Source organism: Macrotis lagotis, chromosome X (genome assembly GCF_037893015.1).
Source record: "Macrotis lagotis isolate mMagLag1 chromosome X, bilby.v1.9.chrom.fasta, whole genome shotgun sequence".
Lineage (NCBI taxonomy): Eukaryota > Metazoa > Chordata > Mammalia > Peramelemorphia > Peramelidae > Macrotis > Macrotis lagotis.
Genome location: NC_133666.1, coordinates 692,070,625 through 692,092,588, shown reverse-complemented (window position 1 = coordinate 692,092,588; position 21,964 = coordinate 692,070,625). Strand labels below are relative to the sequence as shown.

Here is a 21,964-nt window from a genome sequence, read left to right as displayed (position 1 = left end):
AAGAGCATCCTGAAGAAGAGAGTGGTCAACAGGGTCAAATGCAGCAGAGAAGACTGGGAAGGTGAGCCCTGAGAAAAGACTGTCAGATTTGGCCAAGATCACTGGAAATGTAAACTTTCAGAGTTTCACTCACTTAACAGATCACAACTCTAGACACTCTTTCAAGGAGTTTTACAAAGGGAGGAAGGAGAAATGGAAGGGAGAGGAAGTCTAATGTAAAGGACAGAGGAGCCTCTGAAGATACACAGACAGATACAATTCCCAGTAAGAGGCTGAAGATCTACTGGAAAAGACTGGAAGGAAAGATACACGTGCAGAATGAAAGCCACTGGGAAAGGACCATCTCATCATGAAACAGGCAAAGGAAGGTCCTGAGGGAGGTGACATCAAAAGGTTCTGAGATGAAGGGCCGAGAGGGCTGGGAAGGAACTGTATGTAAGGCTTCAGATATTGGGGGGGGGGGGGTTGACGGTGCAGGAAGTCATCCTCAGAAGGAGAAACAGCAAAATCTCTAATTAAGGAAATGGAACAATTGTGGGAAGAGGCAGTGGAGGTGGTCCAGAAGGAGCAAGACATGGCAAGTAAGGTCCTTTGAGGGAACAACTCTTGGTATAAGGGCTAGAATTGGTGAGAAGAGGAAGATGGTGAATTTGGGGAGGATGATGAACTCCTTGGGGAAGAAAGGAAATGGTGGAGGAGTTAGATTCAGTAGGGATCATTATTTGGACTGGGCGTGTGGACTTCCAAAGAGGAAAGGTCACTGAAGGCAGGAAGCAAAGGCTTGAAGCTGTAGCATGGAGCAGAGAAAGTCCAGACCAGGCTGGGCAACTGTGGGTGCCCAGGCAAGAACCACTGGATTTTTCTATTATGATCCAAAGTGTTTTCTTCCAGATGAAGCCTATGAAATGACTAAGATCCAAGAGTGAAAATCAAAGGGCAACACATTGAGAAAGATAGTAATATGATAACAATAAGCAGTGAAAAAGGGAGGGGTGATGATGGTGACAGAAGGGTTATCCTTAAGGAGTCTGGAATGAATAACCAATAAAGATTATGTAAGGAAATGGTAGAATAGTGCTACACATCACTTGAGATTATAAAAATTTTGGAGCGGTTAGGTGGTGTAGTGGATAAAGCACTGGCCTTGGAGTCAGGAGTACCTGGGTTCAAATGTGGTCTCAGACACTTAATAATTACCTAGCTGTGTGGCCTTGGGCAAGCCACTTAACCCCATTTGCCTTGAAAAAACCTAAAAAAAAAGATTATAAAAATTTGGCTGAATAAGTAGCAATATAATACCTGGTGACTAGAGTTATACAGCCCATGTTTGACAGACAGCCCACAACTTCTATACCACAAATAGAATCTCAAAATAACCCTGGAGCTCTCAATCAAGAGACCGTGACACAACATGGGTCACCTGACTAACTGTCCATAGATGTTGCCAGACCAATCCTTTATCTTCAAACTACATGGAATGGAAGTATTCAAAATATAGAGACCAAATAGGAAAAGCAAGATCCTGTGATAGCATCCCTCCTGCCACTTTTGCTACCAGACTTGTAGTGAGGATGAGGGAAGATTCTGATACTTTTATTCAACCATAAATTGTAGTAAGTCAGGAAGACATTAAAATAGAAGAGAAAAAAATAGCAAGATGGCCACTTGTCTCAGAATAAGTCAGAACCCAATGAAAATTATAAGAATGAGGAGGTAATGACAGCAGCAAACAACAATTGCTTGGACATAAAACTGAAAAATTCAAATTCAAAACAACATTTTAAACCCCTATCATCACCATAATGAACACTCATCATGTGCATATTTCATGGCAAAAACCCTCTTCAGATACAGAGCCCTGGAAGAAGTGAAAGCCATGGGGGTGTCAGAAGGGCTCGAGGGCCATCCCTCTTTCCATGGCAGATCTTCCTGCAGCTACAATTTCAATACACTTTCAGCGAGCCAAAGGAAACAACCAGCTGGCAACCTGAAACTGAGATTCAATGACAACAAAATCCATTATGCTATACACTTGTGCAATAGTCTGATACTTAGCATAAAAGAACAGTGGAGTAAGACAACAACTTGTCACAGAACCCTTTCTACCTGAACTCTATCAAGCGTGAAAAATAGAAAAATGGGAAAAAAATAATTACTGACATTTTACAGTCTTTTCAAGTTTTAAAAGAGCTTTTACATCCATCATCTCATTCTATTGTTACAACAATCCTATAAGGTAGGCATTCTAATATTCCATACTTCCAAGACAAGGAAACAGAAGCTCAGAAAATGTCCACCTCATTTCAGAAAAGCCTGAAAAGACTTGCATGAACTGATCCTGAGTGAGTGAGCAGAACCAGAAGAGCATTAGCATTGTACACAGTAGCAACACCACCTGATGATCAACTACGATGGACTTGATCATTTCAGCAGTACAGTGATCATAGACAATTCTAAAGGACATGTAATGGAAAACAGCATCCACATTCAGAAAAGAAACTATCAAGTCTGAGCAAGGCTTACTATTTTCAATTTTTTTCCAGATAAAAAACTATTTTATTTTAGAGTGAGTTGGAGAAGGCAAAGCAGTCCCCCTAGACTGCCATCTTCAAGGAGTCCAGGTCCTGCTGCTCAGGAGCAAGCTGTCTGCAGGGGCATGGAGATCATCAGGGTCTTGCTCTTCTGTTTGAAGGCTGCTTGGCACTGGTCCTGGTTAATATCGTGGGGGAGAAAGATGTCCATGTGGTAGGGGGTTCCTGGTGGCCCGGGGACCAGTCGGTTCCCGCTGAGCTGAAGTGAGAGCTGGCAGACAGAGGTCACTTTGGGCAGGACCACCTCCACCAACAGCAGGTCTGGGGCCTCCAGCCAGAGCCTCAGAGAAGGATCCTCAGGGCCGGGCCCATCTCCAAGCTCCTGGATGGTTGGCGGCTGTGGCTGGCCCTGGGTACGGATGTTCTGCTGGGAGATGGAGCCCAGGAAGGGCCGGTATTCCAGTAGGCGCCACTCTTGGCTGAGCTGGGTTCCATATTTGTCCTCTAAACCCACCATGGCCACCCTGACAAAAAAACTCTAAGAAGTCGTTACTCAGGAGCTTCTTATAGAAGTCAGTGTTGATGTCATATGCCATGCAGCTGTTTCCTCCTCGGTCCAGCTCGGCGTGGGGCTCTCCCAGGCTCATGGGGAAGTGGAAGGCAGCCTGGTCATCCTCCAGCACACACAGCAGCTCCTGCTCGCTGAGGTTGGCCGGGGTGGGGATGGCATCCGACTGGCACACATTGATGAAGACCTTGCCCTCGGGGGAGCGAGTCTTGATGCAGAAACTGGCCTTGGGTTGGATCTGCCTGGAGTCAGGCATGGGAGACTGGGTGTCCAGGATCTTCTACATGGCCTGCAGCAGCATCTGCTCACACAGGCCCCGGCTCTCCTTCTCGGCCTCGGCTTGGGTCTCCTCCCAAAGCTCAGCTGCAAGCAGGGAGCCGTCCCAGCCGGGGGTGGGGGGCGGAAGCCATGGCCTCAGGGGTCCTCCCGCTGGCCCCCTCCCCACCGGGTGAGCGCAAGGATGCTTAGAGATCCTCCCACGGCCCGGGCTCGGACGCTCCGGTAGTTTCAATTTTTAAAATTTGTTTTATGTATTATTTTTTCCTTCCCTTTTTGATTTGATTCTTCTTTCACAACATGATTAATATGGATATATGTTTAACATAGTTATGCACATACAACCGATGTATTAGATTGTTTTCTGTCAGGGGAAGGGGACAGGGAAAAGAGGGAACTCAAAACCTTACTGAAAATGATTGTTGAAAACTATCTTTGCAAGTAATTGGGAAAATAAATAAAATTACTGTTAAAACTTTTTTAAAAAGTATCCACCTCAGCTATTAAATATCTGAGCTAGAATCTGATCCTTGGTTTTTCTGAGTCCAACCCTCTAATCACAATCCAGTGCTATCTACTCTCTGCCTTCAAGAAGCTTACTATCTACTGGAGAATACAACACAAGCTAAGTACCATGAAAGGAGGCTTCCTATAGATAGTATGCCTTTTGGCAACTGCAATGCATGCTAACTATGGTCAAGTACAGCAAAGACAAAAAAGGCAAAAAATAATCAACTGCATCAAGACCCAGAACGATACAGGACTTATGCACTGAGAGTCCTGATGATTTCAAAACTAACAATTTCTATTGAAAAATGTCCTGGATTCAAGATGCCAAGTGTCCATCTTGCAACATTGCTGCTGGACAGTCCATTCCCATACATCTAGGTGGCCCAGCAGAGAGACTGTCAGCCGGACCAAGAGTTAAGCTGGAGGAAGACTGAGGAGTGGCCTGGACCTGGGAAGGTGTGTGGACCTTTTCAATCATCTCAAGCTGCTCCCCAGGATGGAGCCTCATCTTTTTACCACCAATCTGGGCTCACTGATGCTGTATAGTTCCAAATTTTGAAATGTCACCGTCTCCACTAAGCTAAGTTTAAGGATGATATGGGGGCAAGGAGAGGAAGCATAGAAGGAGCCCCAGAAGGCTGCAGTCTGTGGTCAGAGATGGCCCAGCACTGAGGATTGACATGACCTCAAAGGAAAAGTATTTCCTCCACATGAAGAGCTAGGGCAAACACCTGGGAACCTGGGAAATGCCCAAAGTACCCTGGCTGCACAGGGAAGGGAAAGGCATGCAGCCTCGCCACCAGAGGGAAACCTCACACGGAGAAGATGGCCAGAGGGAGGAGTTCAGGACAGACTAAAATCAATGGTCAAGCCCAGACAAGCCATCTCTAGGGCTCCACAACAGGTCCTGCTGTTCTGTGAGGCTTGTAAAGAGAATGCAACTGCTCAGCTCTCCCAAATAGGCTAAAATACATCAAACAAAAATAGGAACAATTTCAACTTGAGAAAAATCAATACTTAATAAAAGTTAGAAGACTTAGAGCAGAGCAGAACGAGACCTCAAATGTTTGAGCTGAGAGAAACCTTAGACATTAAAAGACATGAGGAGAAGTGCTGGCATTCATCTGATGCTCACAATCACCCCTGGGTGTGTGTGAGGCAATGACCCCCCACTTTACAGATGGGGAAACAGGCCTGGCGTCAGGGGTCACAGAGCTGAGCAAGTGTCTGAGGTAGAATCTGAACTCAAGTCCAAATTCCCGGGCTAGTGGCCTTCAGTGGAAAGAGAAGGAGCTCTCGAGTCGGAGGCCCCGGTTGGATACCTTCCCCCATGTGACCTTGAGCTCAAGGTGACTTAACCTTGGAAGAACTGAAAGGAGACTTCAAAGTCGAATAAGTCTTACCTGTGCCCCCAAAACCGCCGCTGCGGCTTCTTCCCCAGGCCTCAATAACCTCTAAGGGCCCTTCCAGCACCAACTTTATCAGACCCTCTGATTTCTCCTCACCTTGCTCCCCCCACCACCCACCCTACTTAATAGGTAAGGAAGCAGAGGCTGAGAATGGAAATCCCTTAACCAAGATCCCAGGCAGAGTTTGCATTGTTGGGGTTCAAATCCTAGGCTCTTGATTCCTAGGTCTGTTCCCTTTCTTTTGCAACCATTATTAACAAAAGCATGATATAAGGCTTTCACAAATGGTTATATGCTCCTTCAAACCTATACATGCACACATGAATGCAACTCTTACACACACACACACACCACGTGTGTATCCCCTCACACATTATGTGGGCACACATAACACACGTGCACACAGATACAAAACACACAAGTACTCTCATTCGTACACCACACACATGCATATGCACGCCCACCTCTCACTCTGACATTCTCACACACACACACATACAATCACACACGCACCGCATACATATGCATACACACTCACAAAAACCAGCACACAAAGACACAAGTGTGCATGAACAGCCCCACAAGCCCGCACTCACCATGTCACACTCATTCATACACATAGACACACACATGTATGCCACATGCACATATTCAGTTATACACAGACACATACCCCACCCTGCACACTCATACTTATGCCATGCACTCTCATACACATACTTACACAAGGATATACAGACATATACATACATACACATCATATACACTTGGATGCACACGTTTACACATATATTCACAAACACAAACACTCACACAGACAACCCCCCACACACATACACCCCAAGCTTAAACTCTCTTTTGATCCAGCCTGACACAAGTCAGAGGGTTATTTCCGGTCACATCCCTGACCTAACTTGACCCTGTCCCTTCTCAGGAAGGAACCATCAGCTCACACTTTTGAACAAGCTGTGCCAGCATGCAGAGACTAAGAATGAGTTCCTAAGAAAATTTCCTCTCCATCTTTTCATTCCATTCTGAGTGGGATTCAATGCAAATCCCTTTCTAGCTACAGCCCACTCTCAAAAATGTATTGCATTTCCAGGCAGTTTTTTAAAGCACATGCTGGGGATGGCCTCTGTAGATCAGCCATCTGGAAACCCCTGCTGTCCACCCACTGAAGCTATCCCCCCGCTGCTGTTCCCCTACTTCTTCTGTCCCTCACTGCTGTCCCCACACCGCTTCTGTCCCCCACTGCTGCTGTCCCCCACCTGCTTCTGTCCCCCCACTGCCATCCCCCATACTGCTGTCCACTGATGTCTGAGACCCTCGAGCTCATGCACTGCTCCCAAGAGCAGGAAGCACCCTGGGCAAGGCCACTGACCCTTCTTAAATGTATTCAGGCAGCTCGAGTTGCAGAAGGAGCGCATGGATCCCGACTCCCAGCAGCCCCTCCCCTTCATCCCCAGTGCCGGCTGCAGGGTGTGCCGGGGCAGGGCTCTACATGGCTCTGGGCCTCGGGTCTTACCCCTTGCCACAGGCAGAGCCAGGCGGGCACAGCCTCCATCCGCACCCTGATTACCAGCATGCACCCGGACGCACTTCAATGCCAAATCAAGCCTTAACCCCATCAGTGCCATACAGAGGGATTTCCTCACCATGGAGCAGCAGGAAAAAGGCAGGGCTATTCTAGAAGGATTTCCCCAGCAGTTCCCTGGGGGAAGGAAGAGTACCAAGATCTCCTTAGCTTAGATGTGTCTCTGTCTAACCAGACATACATGAATATTGGACAGAAGAGAACAGCCTAGCTGGATAGACCGCAGGCAATGGCTGCCTAAGACTGGGTGTCGTTTTAAAACTCAGAAATAAAATCAGCCATGCTGAGATCCTGAGCGCATGTGGCAGGGAAGGATGATAGGCACCGAGGGAAGGGAGGGAGAGAAACCTCAACCTGCTATTCAGAGAAAGAGTGAATTTTAAGAGGAAAGCCCAGATGACTGATGGGTTGGTTTTTTTACCCCCTTCAAACCATTTTTGGTTCTGATTTAAAAAAAAACCCCAACAAGATATGAATGGCCCTTTTCTATTCGAAGAATTGAGTGAGCTGGGGATCAGGAATGAATGCCCAATTCCCAGCTGCCACCCCTCTGGGAAGCCCTGCAACCCCCTGGGCAGTGTCCCTGAACATGCTGACAGGGCTGTGAGGCAAAAAGGCAAAGAGCAGTGCTCCAGCAGCAGGGAAGGGGACTTCACACTAAGTCATTTCCCCAAAATCCCAGGGTCAGAGGATTTCTGAGATGAAAGGACCCACACAGGACACATAGTCTAGCTCCGGCATTGGGAAGAGGGGAGCCAGAGGGCCCCCCAGCCTTTTCCCAACTCACCCAGCACATAGAACCAGGCCTAGAATCCAGTGCCAGACCTATGCTCTTCACATTAATACTCACCTATCTATTAAGCCCAGACTGAAATGTTTCTAGCCAAGAGAAGCTGACAAAAACATATTTATTTACTCAATGGATATATTCACATGATCACCCCATAAATGGATTTTTTTTTATAAAACCCTTGTAAATTTTGGAAAGCATGCAAAATTCACCTGAATACAACACAGAAGCTACCAAGGATATACTATGTCCATGAGAACTTTAAAAATTTTTTTTTATTTATTTAAGGCAATGGAGTTAAGTGGCTTGCCCAAGATCACACAGCTAGTTAATTATTAAGTGTCTGAGGCTGAATCTGAACTCAGGTCCTCTTGACTCCAGGGCCTGTGTTCTATCCACTGTGCCATCTAGCTGCCTCAAGAAGAGAGGGCTATATGGAAGATTGGGGAGGCTTAGCAAAGACTTAACAATGGAGATCCCCTGTTAGAAGTGGAGGTAAATAAGAAGCCCTTCCAAAATTAGGGAACATTTATTCCAAATCCCTGAGGTGGCTCTGGAGCAACTGCCCATTCTTATCTCTAAAATGCCATCAGCATGGCACCTATTGTTCTGAGTCTGTCTCCTTGGCTGTATCATAAAGATAACCATATGGGAGGAAAGCTCTTATATCAACAAAGCATTTAACATGTGTCAATTGATATGACAATGGCCTTGAAGAATCAAGGGGCACCTTGCACGAGAAGCATTCACTCTGTGACATAATGCAGGGAATCCAACTCTTGAGTAGGTGGATCTGGATCCAAATCCCAGCCTTGCCACCTGTGGGATGTGGCCAAGTGCTTTCTCTGAGTCTCATTTTTTAAGTAAGAATCAGAAACTGTTTAATTCAATAATAAATCAAGAAATACTACTTGGAGAAGAGTTTCCTATGAGGCAAAAACTGCTGGGAAAATCAGAAAACAACTTGGCTAAAAGAAAAATTAGATCAATAGCTTATATCATGCATCATAATAAATTCCAAATGGATGTTCTACTTCAATATAAAAAATAACACCATTAAAAAAGGAGGTAAATAGAAAGAAATTATCTTCCATAACCATTGCTAGGTGAATTCATAACCAGATAAGATAGAAAGATCACAAGCCAAAGCTTGGGCACAAATTCAATACCGCTCAGATGAGAAAAGAAACTGTTATAAGAGAAAAATCCAAGGGCAGCTAGGTGGCGCAGTGGATAGAGCAACAGCCCTGGAGTCAGGAGTACCTGAGTTCAAATCCGGCTTCAGACACTTAATAATTACCTAGCTGTGTGGCATTGGGCAAGCCATTTAACCCCATTTGCCTTGCAAAAACCTAAAAAAGTAGGAAAAAAAAAAGAAAAATCCAAAAATCTCTCTCTGATAAGGCTCTCATATTTAAGATAAATAAGCAATTAACACAAGTATATAAAACCAAGAGTCATTCTAAGATTAATAATGGTAAAAGGATATGAAGAGTTCTCAAAAGAAGAATTACAAATGATTAACAATATGATAGACTGCTCCATGAATAAAAAATGAAATACAAATTAAAACAATTATAAGGTTTTGCCTCATACTTAGAAAATGGGTAAAGGTGAGTAAAATAATTGAAATAGTCAATACTGGAAACGTTGTGGAAAGATAAGCACATGGTATAGTGTTGGTACTGTTGTAAATTGGTCTAACTATTCAGAAAAACAATCTGGAATTGTTTTCAAATTGACTAAGAGGTCCTTACAAATTTTGACCCAAAGATCTCAAAACCCGAGGAAGTAAAAAATGGAAATAAAGTTCTCATCTATACAAAAATAACTGTAATGGTACTTTGCAATAGTAAAGAAATGAAAACAAAATACGTTCCCAAAGAGACAGAGTAGCAAAGAGGAGAGACCATGGAAGGGGCCAGGTTCAAATGGACCTTCTGTCCGTTAGGAGCTGTGATCCCTTGGGCAAACACTTTTCCCTCTGCATTTCAGTTCCCTTCTTTGTAGAGCAAGGGGGGGGATAGGCTCCAAGGCCTGTTCCTGCTCTGACCTGGACCCTTGCTTCAGGCTTCCTGGGCAGCCACCTCATCTTTCCTTCCTGGTTACATCTGGACCCTCCCTGTCTCTTTTCAGTTTTCCTTGTGGGACCAATATTTAATGCAACATCTGGCCTACAGGTGGCTCTTAATAAGTATTCATGGATTGGCTGTGATTGAGGCATAACCAAACAAAATAAATGACTATGATAGAACACTATGCTATAAGAAATTACAAATATGAAGACCTGAAACAAACATGGAAAAGACTACCATGAACTGCTGTGAAGTGAACAGGTCTAGAAAAACAATACACGTCATGACACTACAAGACAAACAGAAAGGCCAGCCAAACCATCTTGAGTCATTCTAATGCCTAATGGCCCTAGAGAGAAAAAACCCAGAAAATATAGCCTCCTCCTTTCATTGAATAGGTGAGGGGCTGCCAATGGTCAAAATGGCAAACTGCAGGGTCTTCTTTTTTTAAGCCTTCTAACAAAGGAGTTTTCTAGATTGTGGGAGGGATAAGTTTAAAAATGAGTGATGTAGGGGCAGCTAGGTGGCGTAGTGGATAAAGCACCGGCCCTGGAGTCAGGAGTACCTGGGTTCAGATCCAGTCTCTTAATAATTACCTAGCTGTGGCCTTGGGCAAGCCACTTAACCCCGTTTGCCTTGCAAAAAAAAAAAATGAGTGATGTAAAAATAAAAGACAAATTTTGGTATAAGTTTGCTAAATTGCATATCATAAACAAATGAGACAGTTTTCAGGTCTGGGGTTTGCTGCAGGGGCCACAGTCCACACCAGCCACAGGCAAGGACAGGGGCTCCCCCAACTCTGGGTCTCTCCTACTCCCTTTGAAACTCCCAAAGAGGAGAGGGACCCTGCTGTATTCCACTTCCTTTGCTGCATCAATGGAGGCTTCTGGGCCGGACCCTCTCATTTGTCAGAGGAGGAAAGGATGACCTACCTGTCCAAGGACCCAGAACCAGGGCTCCTGACTTCCAGCCCATTGTTCTTTATGCGACAATAATAGTATACTTCTGCCTTCACTATGCCTGAGAAGCGTATCCATATTCTCCCTCCAACTGGGGGGGGGGGTGGGGAGAGAGGGAGAGGGAGAGGGAGAGGGAGAGGGAGAGGGAGAGGGAGAGAGAGAGAGAGAATATCCCATAATAGAGAATGAGCCTATCTTTATTCAGCTTTTTATCTCTTTCCTGACCTACTTAGTATAGAATTTGCTCAAAGTGGATCCTCTAGAAATGTTGAATGAAATCAAACCAAAGTTTAGGTTGAGAATACTCGAGCATGCAGCTTCCAGCCCAGGCCCTGTGGGCATCATGGAGGAGGATAGGTCATGGTGGAAAAGGTGCCCATCTCCTTCACCAACACCAACAAAGGCTGCTGACCAATGCCACTAGTAAGGTATATAGGTGAGAAAGGAGCAACACTACCTCCCAAGACCACAAGTTCCATTTTTACCAATAGCCCCTACAACATCATCCAAGGAAATAACCCTTGTGGAGGTCAGTGTCCCTACCAGCTGCCAACTGTGACCCCCCCCCCCAAATCAAGCAAGTCAGTCCAGATGAAGGAGCCAGGCATCTTCTAGAACATATAATGAAAGTAGCATACACCAAGCAGATTAATCCTTCCACCACCATTTCAGTTCCCATGTCCCCTCAGACACCAGATCTTGTACCTAAGTTCAATGGAAATATCAGTATCTCCCAAACCATTAGACCCTGCTTCTACCCTAAACCTGACACAGCCATCATCCAGGGAAACATCTCCTGTGGGGAAGAGGCCAGTCAACCCTGTCAACTGTCAACCAACTGTCACTCATAGAGCAGACAAGTCAACTGAAGCACAAGGACCCCTTGAGGGAGAGACAGGAGAGGGAATGTTCCAAGCAGGTCAAACCACCACCTGTACCATCTTGATCACCATCTCTCCTTAGACGCTGAAGCCAAGTTGCCTCCCAAGCAACCAGACCTACTTCCCACCCAGGCTCTGATGGCATCATAGAGGAGAGAAGTCATTGTAGAGAAAGGGCCCACCTTTCCTCACCACCACCAGCAACGATGGCTGACCAACTGCTACCAGCAAAAAGGTAGTTGAGGAACACCCTGGGAGGAGTAGCACCTTCCAGTTCTGCTTGCAGTTCCGTCCTCACAGTCATCATCAAGGGAAGCAACCCCTATGGAGAAAGAGCAAATCATCCCCACCAATTGCCAAAAGACTGTCAACCACAAGGCAGGTGGGCCAGCCTAGGTGAAGTAAAAAGGCAGCAAGTACCTGATAGGTCAAAACACAACCATCTTGAGCACTACCAGGTCCCCTTAGATTCTGATAAAGAAAACTCAGGACAGTGAACTCAATAGCCAGGCTTCCAACCTGCTCTCCTCTGGCACCATCTTTGGGACACCAGTCCTAGGGAGATGAAACCTGTATCTGTTCTTCCAAGTATTGTAGCCATAGCTACTGAAGATCCAGGACAGAAGGGTTTGGTTTTTTTGCTAAGTCCTTGGCCCTGTCAAATGGTTCAACATGGAATCTCAGATGATTCTATCAGTGGAAAGGATGCTATAAAAGAGGCATGCCCTTATGCTTTGTTGCTACTATACACTTTCCCTCTGTCTCGTAACTGAAGCTTCCCATAGAGATTCTCTTACCATAGGGATTCTCTTCCCAGAGGGCTTCTTGACAGTCTAAACTAGCTTATTTGTAGACCTAGTAGCCAGCAAAGCACTTTGTATGCAGAGTCTTAATAAATGCTTTTTTCTTTATTCATTTGTTGCATTCATTCATTCATTGATTCATTCACTCATGACAGGAACCTCAGTAAAGAACCTGGTAGAACTTTGGAGTTAATGTTTCAATGTGCCAAAAGTTGTAAACACAAAAATTAAATAATTTAAACTGTGTACTTCCAAAATATCTGGATATGTCTCCCTAAATGACTCAAGGGTATGAATAAAAGTCACATCTTTTTCTAGGAGGTTTGAATAATAGAAACTTTGGGATTTTGAGGGAATTCTATTGCTTTGTAGAAATCTCAAGAGGGATCAAGGACAGAGGCGAAAAGTCCTATATGTTCCAAAATAGTCATATAGCAACACTTTTCTAAGGCAAAAACCCTAGAAATAAAGAGCTGTGTCCATTTACAAGGAAATAAACTGAAAAAAGGTCAGTGAAGTGCAACAGATGAAATATTACTAAATTATAAAAACAATCCAATAGATAAGGAAACTAGATAACTTGGAAAGATCTGCATGAACGATACAGTGTGCTCAACCTCTCTGCAGCACTGTGCCTTACTGTCCTCCCTGAGTCCTCTTGACCTTGCTCTGACATGGTCTTCATCATGCCTATTGAACCATTCCTTCTCCATCTGCTTTGTAGAATCCTCATCCATGCACAGAAGGCTCCATGGCTCTGTCCCGAGTTTTTCTACTATACCCTTTCACTCTGTGATAGAACTCCAGTGGATCCTCAAGGTCTCATATATCCCCTGATCTCCAGGACAGAATCTTCCATATGCATATTCCTATGACATAAACAACAGAAAATTCCCTCACCTTTTCTCCTCAACCAGATTTCTGTTGTTGAGGGCACATACCTTCTTCTGGGCCTTGACATTTGTGATCAAGGAATTGTGCACAACTCTTGATGCTCTCTTACTCTCTCCACCTCCAATAATCAATGAGTAGTCAAATTGGATCACTGCTACCTTCTAAAACATCTCTGTCATCCATATCATATCTTCTTCACAATTACCTTATTTACTTAGAAACATATAGTATATGTGTGTGTGTGCATATCTACACATACACGTTTTCTGTGTGGACTAGCTCCCCTTCTCTAATCCATCTTTTACACAGCTATAAACTGATCTTCCTAAAGTGAAGGTCTAACAATGCCATGATTCTGCTCAAAGGGCTCCAGATGCCCCAGGACAGAACATAAACTAGGATAATTATTACTTAAAATGCTGTACAACTTTGCCCCTCGTGGTTTGCGCTCCCATATTCAATGCTCAGCTACTTTACTCTCATTGCTTTTCTCCATTTAAAATATCTCACCCCATGAGTTTCTTTGAATAGATTATGCCTGGTGCCTGGAATATTCTTCCTATGAACATTGTAACTCCTAGCTCTTATTCAGTGTCATCTCAAGAGCTGGCTTCCTAATGGGGCCTTTCCTTATTCTTTCAGGTGTTAGAGCCTTCCTTAGCAAAGTAGATAGAGGAGTCAAAAGAACTGAAGTTTGAATTCAACCTCACACACTTGACTTTGGGCAAGTCATTTCACCCTGACTGCCTTGCATCCACAGACATCTCCAGTCATCCTGATCTATATCTGGCCAAGGGACCCAGATGACTCTGAAAGAGAAAGTGAGACTGTTGACTTAGCACAGCCCCCCCCCCACTCAAATCCAATTCATGTGCTTGCAATAGCATCACGTGCCTGATGTTGTGATATTCTTTGAGAATGAAGGACAAAAATTATGTAATCACTGGGTGCCTATCTGATATAGATCCTGTAAATTCCTATCTATAAACAAATTGTCTGTCTCTCTCTCTCTCTCTAGTCAAGAGATTGTTCACTTGGAATCTCTGAACTCCTTTAAAAATATTTTTAAATGTTTGTTTAATATTTCCCTATCACATAAGTTTTTAGAGCATTCATTTAGAAAAATTTAAATTCCAAATTTTCCCCTTGCTCCTCCCCCACCCCTTTGAGAAGCAAGCATTATGATAATTGATTACACATGTGAAGTTATAGAAAACATTTCCATATTAGATTGAAAAAGAAAACAAGACAAATAAAGCTTTAAAAAATTAGGCTTCAATCAGCACTCAGAATTCATTCATCAATTCTCTCTGGAGATGGAATTTCAGAAAAGCCTGGAAAGACTTGCATGAACTGATGCTGAGAGAGATAAGCAGAACCAGAAGAACACTGTACACCCTAACAGCAACATGAGGATGATGATCAACCTTAATGGACTTGCTCATTCCATCAATCCAATAATAAAGGACAATTTTAGGGTGTCTGCAATGGAGAATACCACCTGTATCCAGAGAAAGAACTGTGGAGTTTAAACAAAGATTAGTCTATTACCTTCAATTTTTTTAAAAAAGTGTCTTATGTACAACATAATTTTGCTATCGCTAATATTTTATTTTCTCGAGGATATGATTTCTCTCTCAGCACATTCAAATTCAATAAATGTATAGCATGGAAACAATGTAAAGATTATCAGACTGTCTCCTGTGGGGAGATGGGGGAGGGAAGGGAGGGGGTGGAAAAATTGTAAAACTCAAAACCTTACAAAAAATGATAGGTGGAAACCAATATTGTATATAATTGGAAAACCATAAAATATTTTAGAAATCCTCTCTGAAAGTGGATAGCACTTTTTATCATAGACCCTTTGAAATTGTCTGGATCATTGTTTTGAACAGAGTAGCTAAGTCATTCACATTTGATCATCATTACATTATTCCTGTTACTATGTAAAATGTTGTTCTGGTTCTGCTTACTTCATTTTGCATCAGTTCATGTAAGCCTTCCCAGTTTTTTCTGAAACTATCCTGCCCATCATTTTTTTTATAGCACAATAGTATTTCATCACAATCATATACTGAAATTTGTTCAGCCATTTCTCAATTGATGGGCATCTCTTTGATTTCCAATTCTTTGCCACACCCAAAAGAGTTGCTATAAATATTTTTGTTCATACAGGTCCTTTCCCCTTTTCTTTCATCTCTTTGGGATATAAATTTAGCAGGGCACAATTTTATAACCTTTGAGCCTAGTTCCAAATTGTTCTCCAAAATGGATGGACTAGTTCATAACTCCACCAATGGTATATTAGGGGTCTATGAGCTCTTAAAATCATTGTGATCAAAAAATTTAAAAATATTTCAACATAAGTAATTCCTCTGCAAGCCTATGATTTTTACTGTTTTGTTTTCCATATACTTCTGAAAAGGGGTCCAGGGTTTTCTCCACACTGCCAATGGGGCACAGGTGGCATGAAAAGCTGAAGGCATTCAGCTTCCTGAAAGGATCTTGGTCAGCACAGAGGTGGAAGGCAGGTAATGGACATTTATTGATTATGTGATCATCAAGGAAATCAACTTCAAGAAGCATCCCAACAAGAAAGAGGGCAATGATTGAGTCTGAGGAGATGACTGCTAGCCGTGAGAAAAAAAGGTGGGAAATGTGGGTGCACAGAGAGTGCTCAGTGCTGGGTGTGGACAATGTTGCAGACTGCTGTGCTTGACTAGCCTTTGGGGAACTGAAGACAGCAAAGAAGAGGGTTGTCTCAAGAAGTTTAGTCAGGAAAGAGAGGAGCGTTATACAAAGAATGACAACTTTGTGGGGATGATCAGATTAAGGGAGGTTTTTTCCCAAAACCTTAATATGACCCTTTGATACTAATACATTGTTGGTGGAGCTGTGAACTCATCCAACCTTTCTGGAGATCAATTTGGAATTATGCCCAAAGGGCAAAAAAATGTGCATACCCTTTGATACAGCAATACCACTACTGAGTCTATACCCTCAAGAGATTATGAAAAAAAGGTAAAAACATCACCTGCAGAAATATATTTTATAGCAGCCCTGTTTGTGGTGGCAAAGAATTGGAAATTAAGTGAATGTCCTTCAATTGGGGAATGGCTTAGCAAACTGTCATATATGCATGTCATGGAACACTATTGGTCCAGGAGGGATGGAATTCAGGGAAGCCTGGAGGGATTTGCATGAACTGATGCTGAGTGAGATGAGCAGAACCAGAAGAACACTGTCCACCCTAACAGCAACATGGGGGTGATGATCAACCTTGAAGGACTTGCTCATTCCATCAGTGCAACAATCAGGGATAATTTGGGGCTGTCTGCAATGGAGAATACCAACTGTATCCAGAGAAAGAACTGTGGAGTTTGAACAAAGACCAAAGACCTTCAAATTAGGGGAAAAAAACCTGTTACCTTATTATGTAATTTTGCTATCTCATACTTTATTTTTCTTCCTTAAGGATATGATTTTTCTCTCTCATCACATTCAATTGAGATCAATGTATACCATGGAAATAATATAAAGACTAACAGAATGCCTTCTGTGGGGGTTGAGGGGAGGGAAGCAAGAATGGGAGGAAAAATTGTAAAACTCAAAATCTTTCCTAAAAAAAATATGACCCTTTGAAATACAAGCATAGTAGTTAAGAATAAACATGAAGGGGTGGCTAGGTGGCGCAGTGGATAAAGCACTGGCCCTGGAGTCAGGAGTACCTGAGTTCAAATCTGGCCTCAGACACTTAATAATTACCTAGCTGTGTGGCCTTGGGCAAGCCACTTAACCCCAGTGCCTAGCAAAAACCTAAAAAAAAAAAGAATAAACATGAAAAGGAGAAAAACAATCATGAAGGACTGAGCAAAGATGAAAATTTTATATTCAAACAAAAAGTGACATAGGTGTTATCCATTGCAGTTCAATCGTTCTAGCTACTTTACCCACTATGCCCCCATACCTATTTGTTATATTTTGGTGAGTCTAAAACAAGAAGAGGAGAGGAAAAGAGGTTGAAAAAAGGACAAAAGACATTATTCCACAAGCCAGAGCATGCAAGTAGAAGACTGACTATAGAAGCAAGAAGGAAGAGGGAGGAGGGAGGGAAGTGGGAGATAACAGAAGCTCACTTTTATCAGAAATGGTCAAAGGAAAAATGAATATGCATACACATCCAGCTGGGTGGGAAAATAAGGGGAGGGGGAAAAGGGGGACAAGAGGAATGATCTATTCAACAGGAGCTTAGTCATAAAACAAATTAACCAAGGAAGACAGATCTTGAAGAGTCATTTAAAAAAAAGAACCTACATCTAGACTTTAGATGAAGAAGATAAAAGAATGGGAGGGAAGTTAGAAGAGATTAATTATATAAAATTTAAAAGTCTGTGGACAAACAAAACCAGGACAACTAAAACTATTATGGAAGTGGATTACTAAGGAAAGAATCTTAGTTGCAATTTTCTCTGAAAAGGGTTTCATTTTTTCCTAGCTATAAAAAGAACAGATTATAAGAATTTATGAAAGCCATTGATAAATAATTGATAAATGGTCAAAAGATATGAACAGGGAATTTTTCAGAGAAAGAATTAAATATAAATTATCAAAACCTATGCAAAAAATGCTCCAAGTTACTAAAGATGATTGAAATACAAATGAAAATAAATTTAAAACTGAACCTTTCAGATTAGCAAAACTGACAGAAAAAAAGAAAATGATAGCATCATGAAAACAGATACATTAATACACTGGTAAGCAATTTAGAACTATACTCAAATGGTTAATACTACTATTAGGCCTATATCCAATGGAGATGAAAGAAAAAAAAGGGCCCATATACACAAAAATATTTAGAGCAGCTCTGTTTTGTAGTGGCAAAGAATTAGAATCTAAGGATGTACTCATCACTTGAGAAATGACAAGACGTGGTGTATGAATTTGATGGAATACCACAAGGTTGTAAGAAATGAGGAAGAGGATGGTTTCAAAGAATACTAGGAAGACTTGTAAAAAGAATGTAGAGTGAAGAGAGCAGAATCAGAACAATTCATACAAAAACAAACTTATCAACAACTCTGAAAGACTTAAGAATGTGATTAAATCTCTGACCAATTACCCTTCCAGAAGATTCATATTAAAACACACTTTAGTGGTCAGACTGAAACAAATATTTTGGGCTAGTATGGAATATAGTTTTGCTGATTATAAATCTGTTGGGAAGGGGGGCAGAGAGGTATAGAAGAAAGGAAAGAAAATGGATCTTTTTTCACTGGGAAAGAATAAAATTGAATTTAAAAACCACTATGTCAGGTTATCAAATAATAAGAGCTCAATCAATGTAGTTGTTTACAATGACTTATTTCTAATTCTAGAGATTCTAGGTATGATGAATAACCAGTCCCAAAGCCAGGAACTGGTTCTGAGTCCTAACAATCAGCTTCCCCATGATCTGGGTGACTTTCTAAGGCCATGAGGGCAAAGAGGGCATCTATTTAGATCAGCACCCAGGAGTGCCCTATGCTAATTACAGGTTCAACCACTGGCCCATCCCATATCATTCCTCTCCAAACACCTTTTGTTGAAAAATCCCTGTAAAGATGACAAGTGAGAATTGGATTATTCATATGTCAGATAAGGAGCTTGGGATGTGAACTAGCCCATGTGATATAAATAATGGGGCTCCTTATTGAACCCACATCTAGCAACCACTCTTGGGTCCAGCACTTGCTCACTCATTAACAGCATGTGGCTTCTCTGATCAAAACCCCTATCTAGACATCATACCTGCTTTAAAATATCTATTTCCAACTGAAATCTCCCAAAAGTGCCTGTCACTGGTTGGGCCGACTAACATTTAGGTGAACTCTATATCCTAATCTTAGGTTCTACAAGTATTTTTTAAGTATTTCTCATAAGCAGAACACTGAGTTCAATTTTTTTAAGACACAAAGACCCATCAAATGTTACTGTATCAAAGGACCTTAGCAGGTTATCAAGGCTGATCCTATCATTTCATAGAGGAGGAAGCAAAGGCCTATAGAGGGATCATACATAAATTCTAAAGTCAGTGAAGTTATGTGGAGGTACTCTATGTAGCAAAGATCTAATAGGACTTTTTAAACTTGTATAAAGACATACTCTTTTTCTCTAGTAATCTGAGTAGACATTATATATATATTCATGTATTTAAAGTAAAGTGGTATTAAAGAGAGGTACACCAATACCTCTTTACAAACTGATGTTAAATGAACTATTAAAAAAAACCAACAAAAACTAACAAACCAAAAACCCAAACATCCCACAGATACTGCAAAAATGGAAATGTAAATAATAACATAACCACCAATCTATGTAGTACAATCAATATGTAATTATAATAACCAAGTCCAACCACACAGAAGAGAGGTGAAATTGCTCTTCTTTCTTTTTCAGGAAGACTTGGTTATGTCTTGGTTAGTTTTCACTGGACTGATTATTTTCCTCTTTATTTCAAAGGATGGCACAAAAAGTGGGAAAGGGATACATCTGATATCTTTGAAAATGAGGATGATATCAATAAATGTTAAAAAGTAAAGTATCATTAACAAAAGATAAAACAAAACAGATCTAATACCTGATACCATATTACAGGGTTAAGATCCAAGTGGTATCTTTTCCTTTAGCTTTAGAAGTGAATTTGAGCCCAAGTTAATTATTAAGAAGGTTTTAAGTAACTCATGCTATGGATAAAAAGTGACCACTTCCATCATGTTGAAGTTCCCCAGGTTTGTTTCCAGATATAATATTCTATGGTCTATCATTTTAAGATCTTTTATTTTGTCAATGTTTCAGCTTTGATGGTATGTTTCAAAGTCTAACATTCTATAGGCCTATGTTTTATAAACCAGATTTTCTCCATTCTATTCTCCGAGACTATTAGAATTGTAAGGAACCTATGTTCTATGTTCTAAGATCCCTAAAGCAAAATTTCAGTTTTCTAAATGCAACCTGGGGTGGTATATACCTTAAAAACTAAGACAATTACCCAAGAAACTTCATTCAATTATGCAAAATGTTTTAATTATCAATGATTCTAGAATCGAACAAATAAGAAACAGAATAGACCACTCACAAACAGTGCTACACATCTTCACTATAAAACTTAATAATCCTAAGAACAGAATTTAATCTTTCAATTTCCTGTTCATTTTCTTTAAAAAAATGAAACATTTGAACAAGTCAGCATGTAAGTTTCAGGTATGTTAAACAAACAGACAATTCTCATTTCAGGCTACCCTTTTCCACAGAAGCACTCTGAACTGCTAATAAAGTACAAGATGTTTATGTATCACCAATCCTCATATTTCTGATTGAAAAAAATAAGTGGCTAAATGGGTAAAAAAGCAGGTCCAAAAGCTCAATCTGGTAGATGAGTTGGTTCTCACCTTTATTTGAAAGGTTAGGAAGGGATAATATTCTTTTCATTTCCCCCTGGTACTTTCTTCTGCAAACTGGAGCATGATAAACAGGACAGAGTTCCTAAGCAGTTTGCTTTACATGAGTTATTTTAATAGAATCTTGGCTTTTATTTCTGCCAGCACTGCAACACTAAGCAATTTCCACTAATCTCAGAACCAGTGTATAATCTTACAAATCTTTTCAATTTCATTTCCATTATTCAGCATCTTCTAATCATCCAAGAAATAAAAGATGATCCCTGCCAGAATCATTTTCACTGAATTCAGATTGCATTTCACAAATAAGATGACATGGAAATTACAGCTCTCTCAGAACCTTTAGAATGAAGCTCCATTCACATTTAGTTAGTTGGAAGCAATGTCTCATTCACTTTGGAATAAACCTCAGTTTAACATTTGTACTGCTTCTACTGAACAGAGGACCCCCTTTCCTTCTTTTCTCCATTCGTCCCAACCCATTCAACCCACTGTCTAACCAGTAGAGTACAAACAACAGCATTCTGCAATCCTGTCTATGAGTCTGACCTTGCCAGGTGATGGAGATGGGGACCGTACTCTGGTGGGTTCGGAGGCAGAGATGACCCATGAAGTTTAAACACATCTCCCCCCTGGCCGGATGCTCCAAGATAGGAGGGGACAGCTTTGGGGGGATTTGGGGGAGTCAGGGCTTCTCTGGTTGTGCAGCTTCCCAGTGTGACCCAGAACTGCTTACTCAGAGGCTGGAAGCCCGGTTCGAGAATCTCTTTTCCTATGGCAGATACCACTCAGAGTTTTAAAATCACCTTTGCGTGCTGGGAAAACACAGACATACAGACACAAACACACACAATCACTCACACACACTTGCAGTACACAGCTAATTCCTGTATGACAGCCCCTCTTGTATTCACTTCCCAGTGTTCAGTTCCCCTGTCTAGCCATGGGAATCAAAGTGCTCCCCCCTCCACCCCATCACATAGCTTACAATTCAAATACCTTGAGAAATGCGTGGGGAAAGTGGGTCTGCCTTGAAGCTTAATATTTCTGAGCCATTTGGCTCCTAAAAGATGGCCTCTGTCCATAGTGACAATCAGGTAGTGAGTTGAGCCACTTTGGGATCAATCCTTTGCACTAAGGTGGTAAAGGGCACCTTCTGTGATGGTAGCCCAGGGACTGAACTGGTCTCAAAATGCCCCAAGGTCTTCCCCCCACCCCATGACAAGTCCACAACACTA

At 42.0% G+C, this 21,964-nt stretch overlaps 1 protein-coding gene and 1 pseudogene across 7 annotated transcripts in view; both read right to left on the bottom strand.

Annotated features, from left to right (window-relative positions):
• OSBP2 (oxysterol binding protein 2) overlaps positions 1 to 21,964 on the bottom strand; it is a 273,029-nt gene that overhangs the window by 110,169 nt on the left and 140,896 nt on the right. The window contains exon 1 of one of the 7 annotated variants that reach the window (XM_074206360.1): positions 11,418 to 11,469. The exons of the other annotated variants lie outside the window; for them this stretch is intronic. Coding sequence (XP_074062461.1) covers positions 11,418 to 11,454 — 37 coding nt within the window. The 5' untranslated portion in view covers positions 11,455 to 11,469. Of the gene's footprint in view, positions 1 to 11,417; positions 11,470 to 21,964 lie in introns of those variants that run through there. 7 annotated transcript variants of the gene reach the window in all.
• LOC141496986 (PIH1 domain-containing protein 1 pseudogene) lies at positions 1,034 to 6,922 on the bottom strand (annotated as a pseudogene).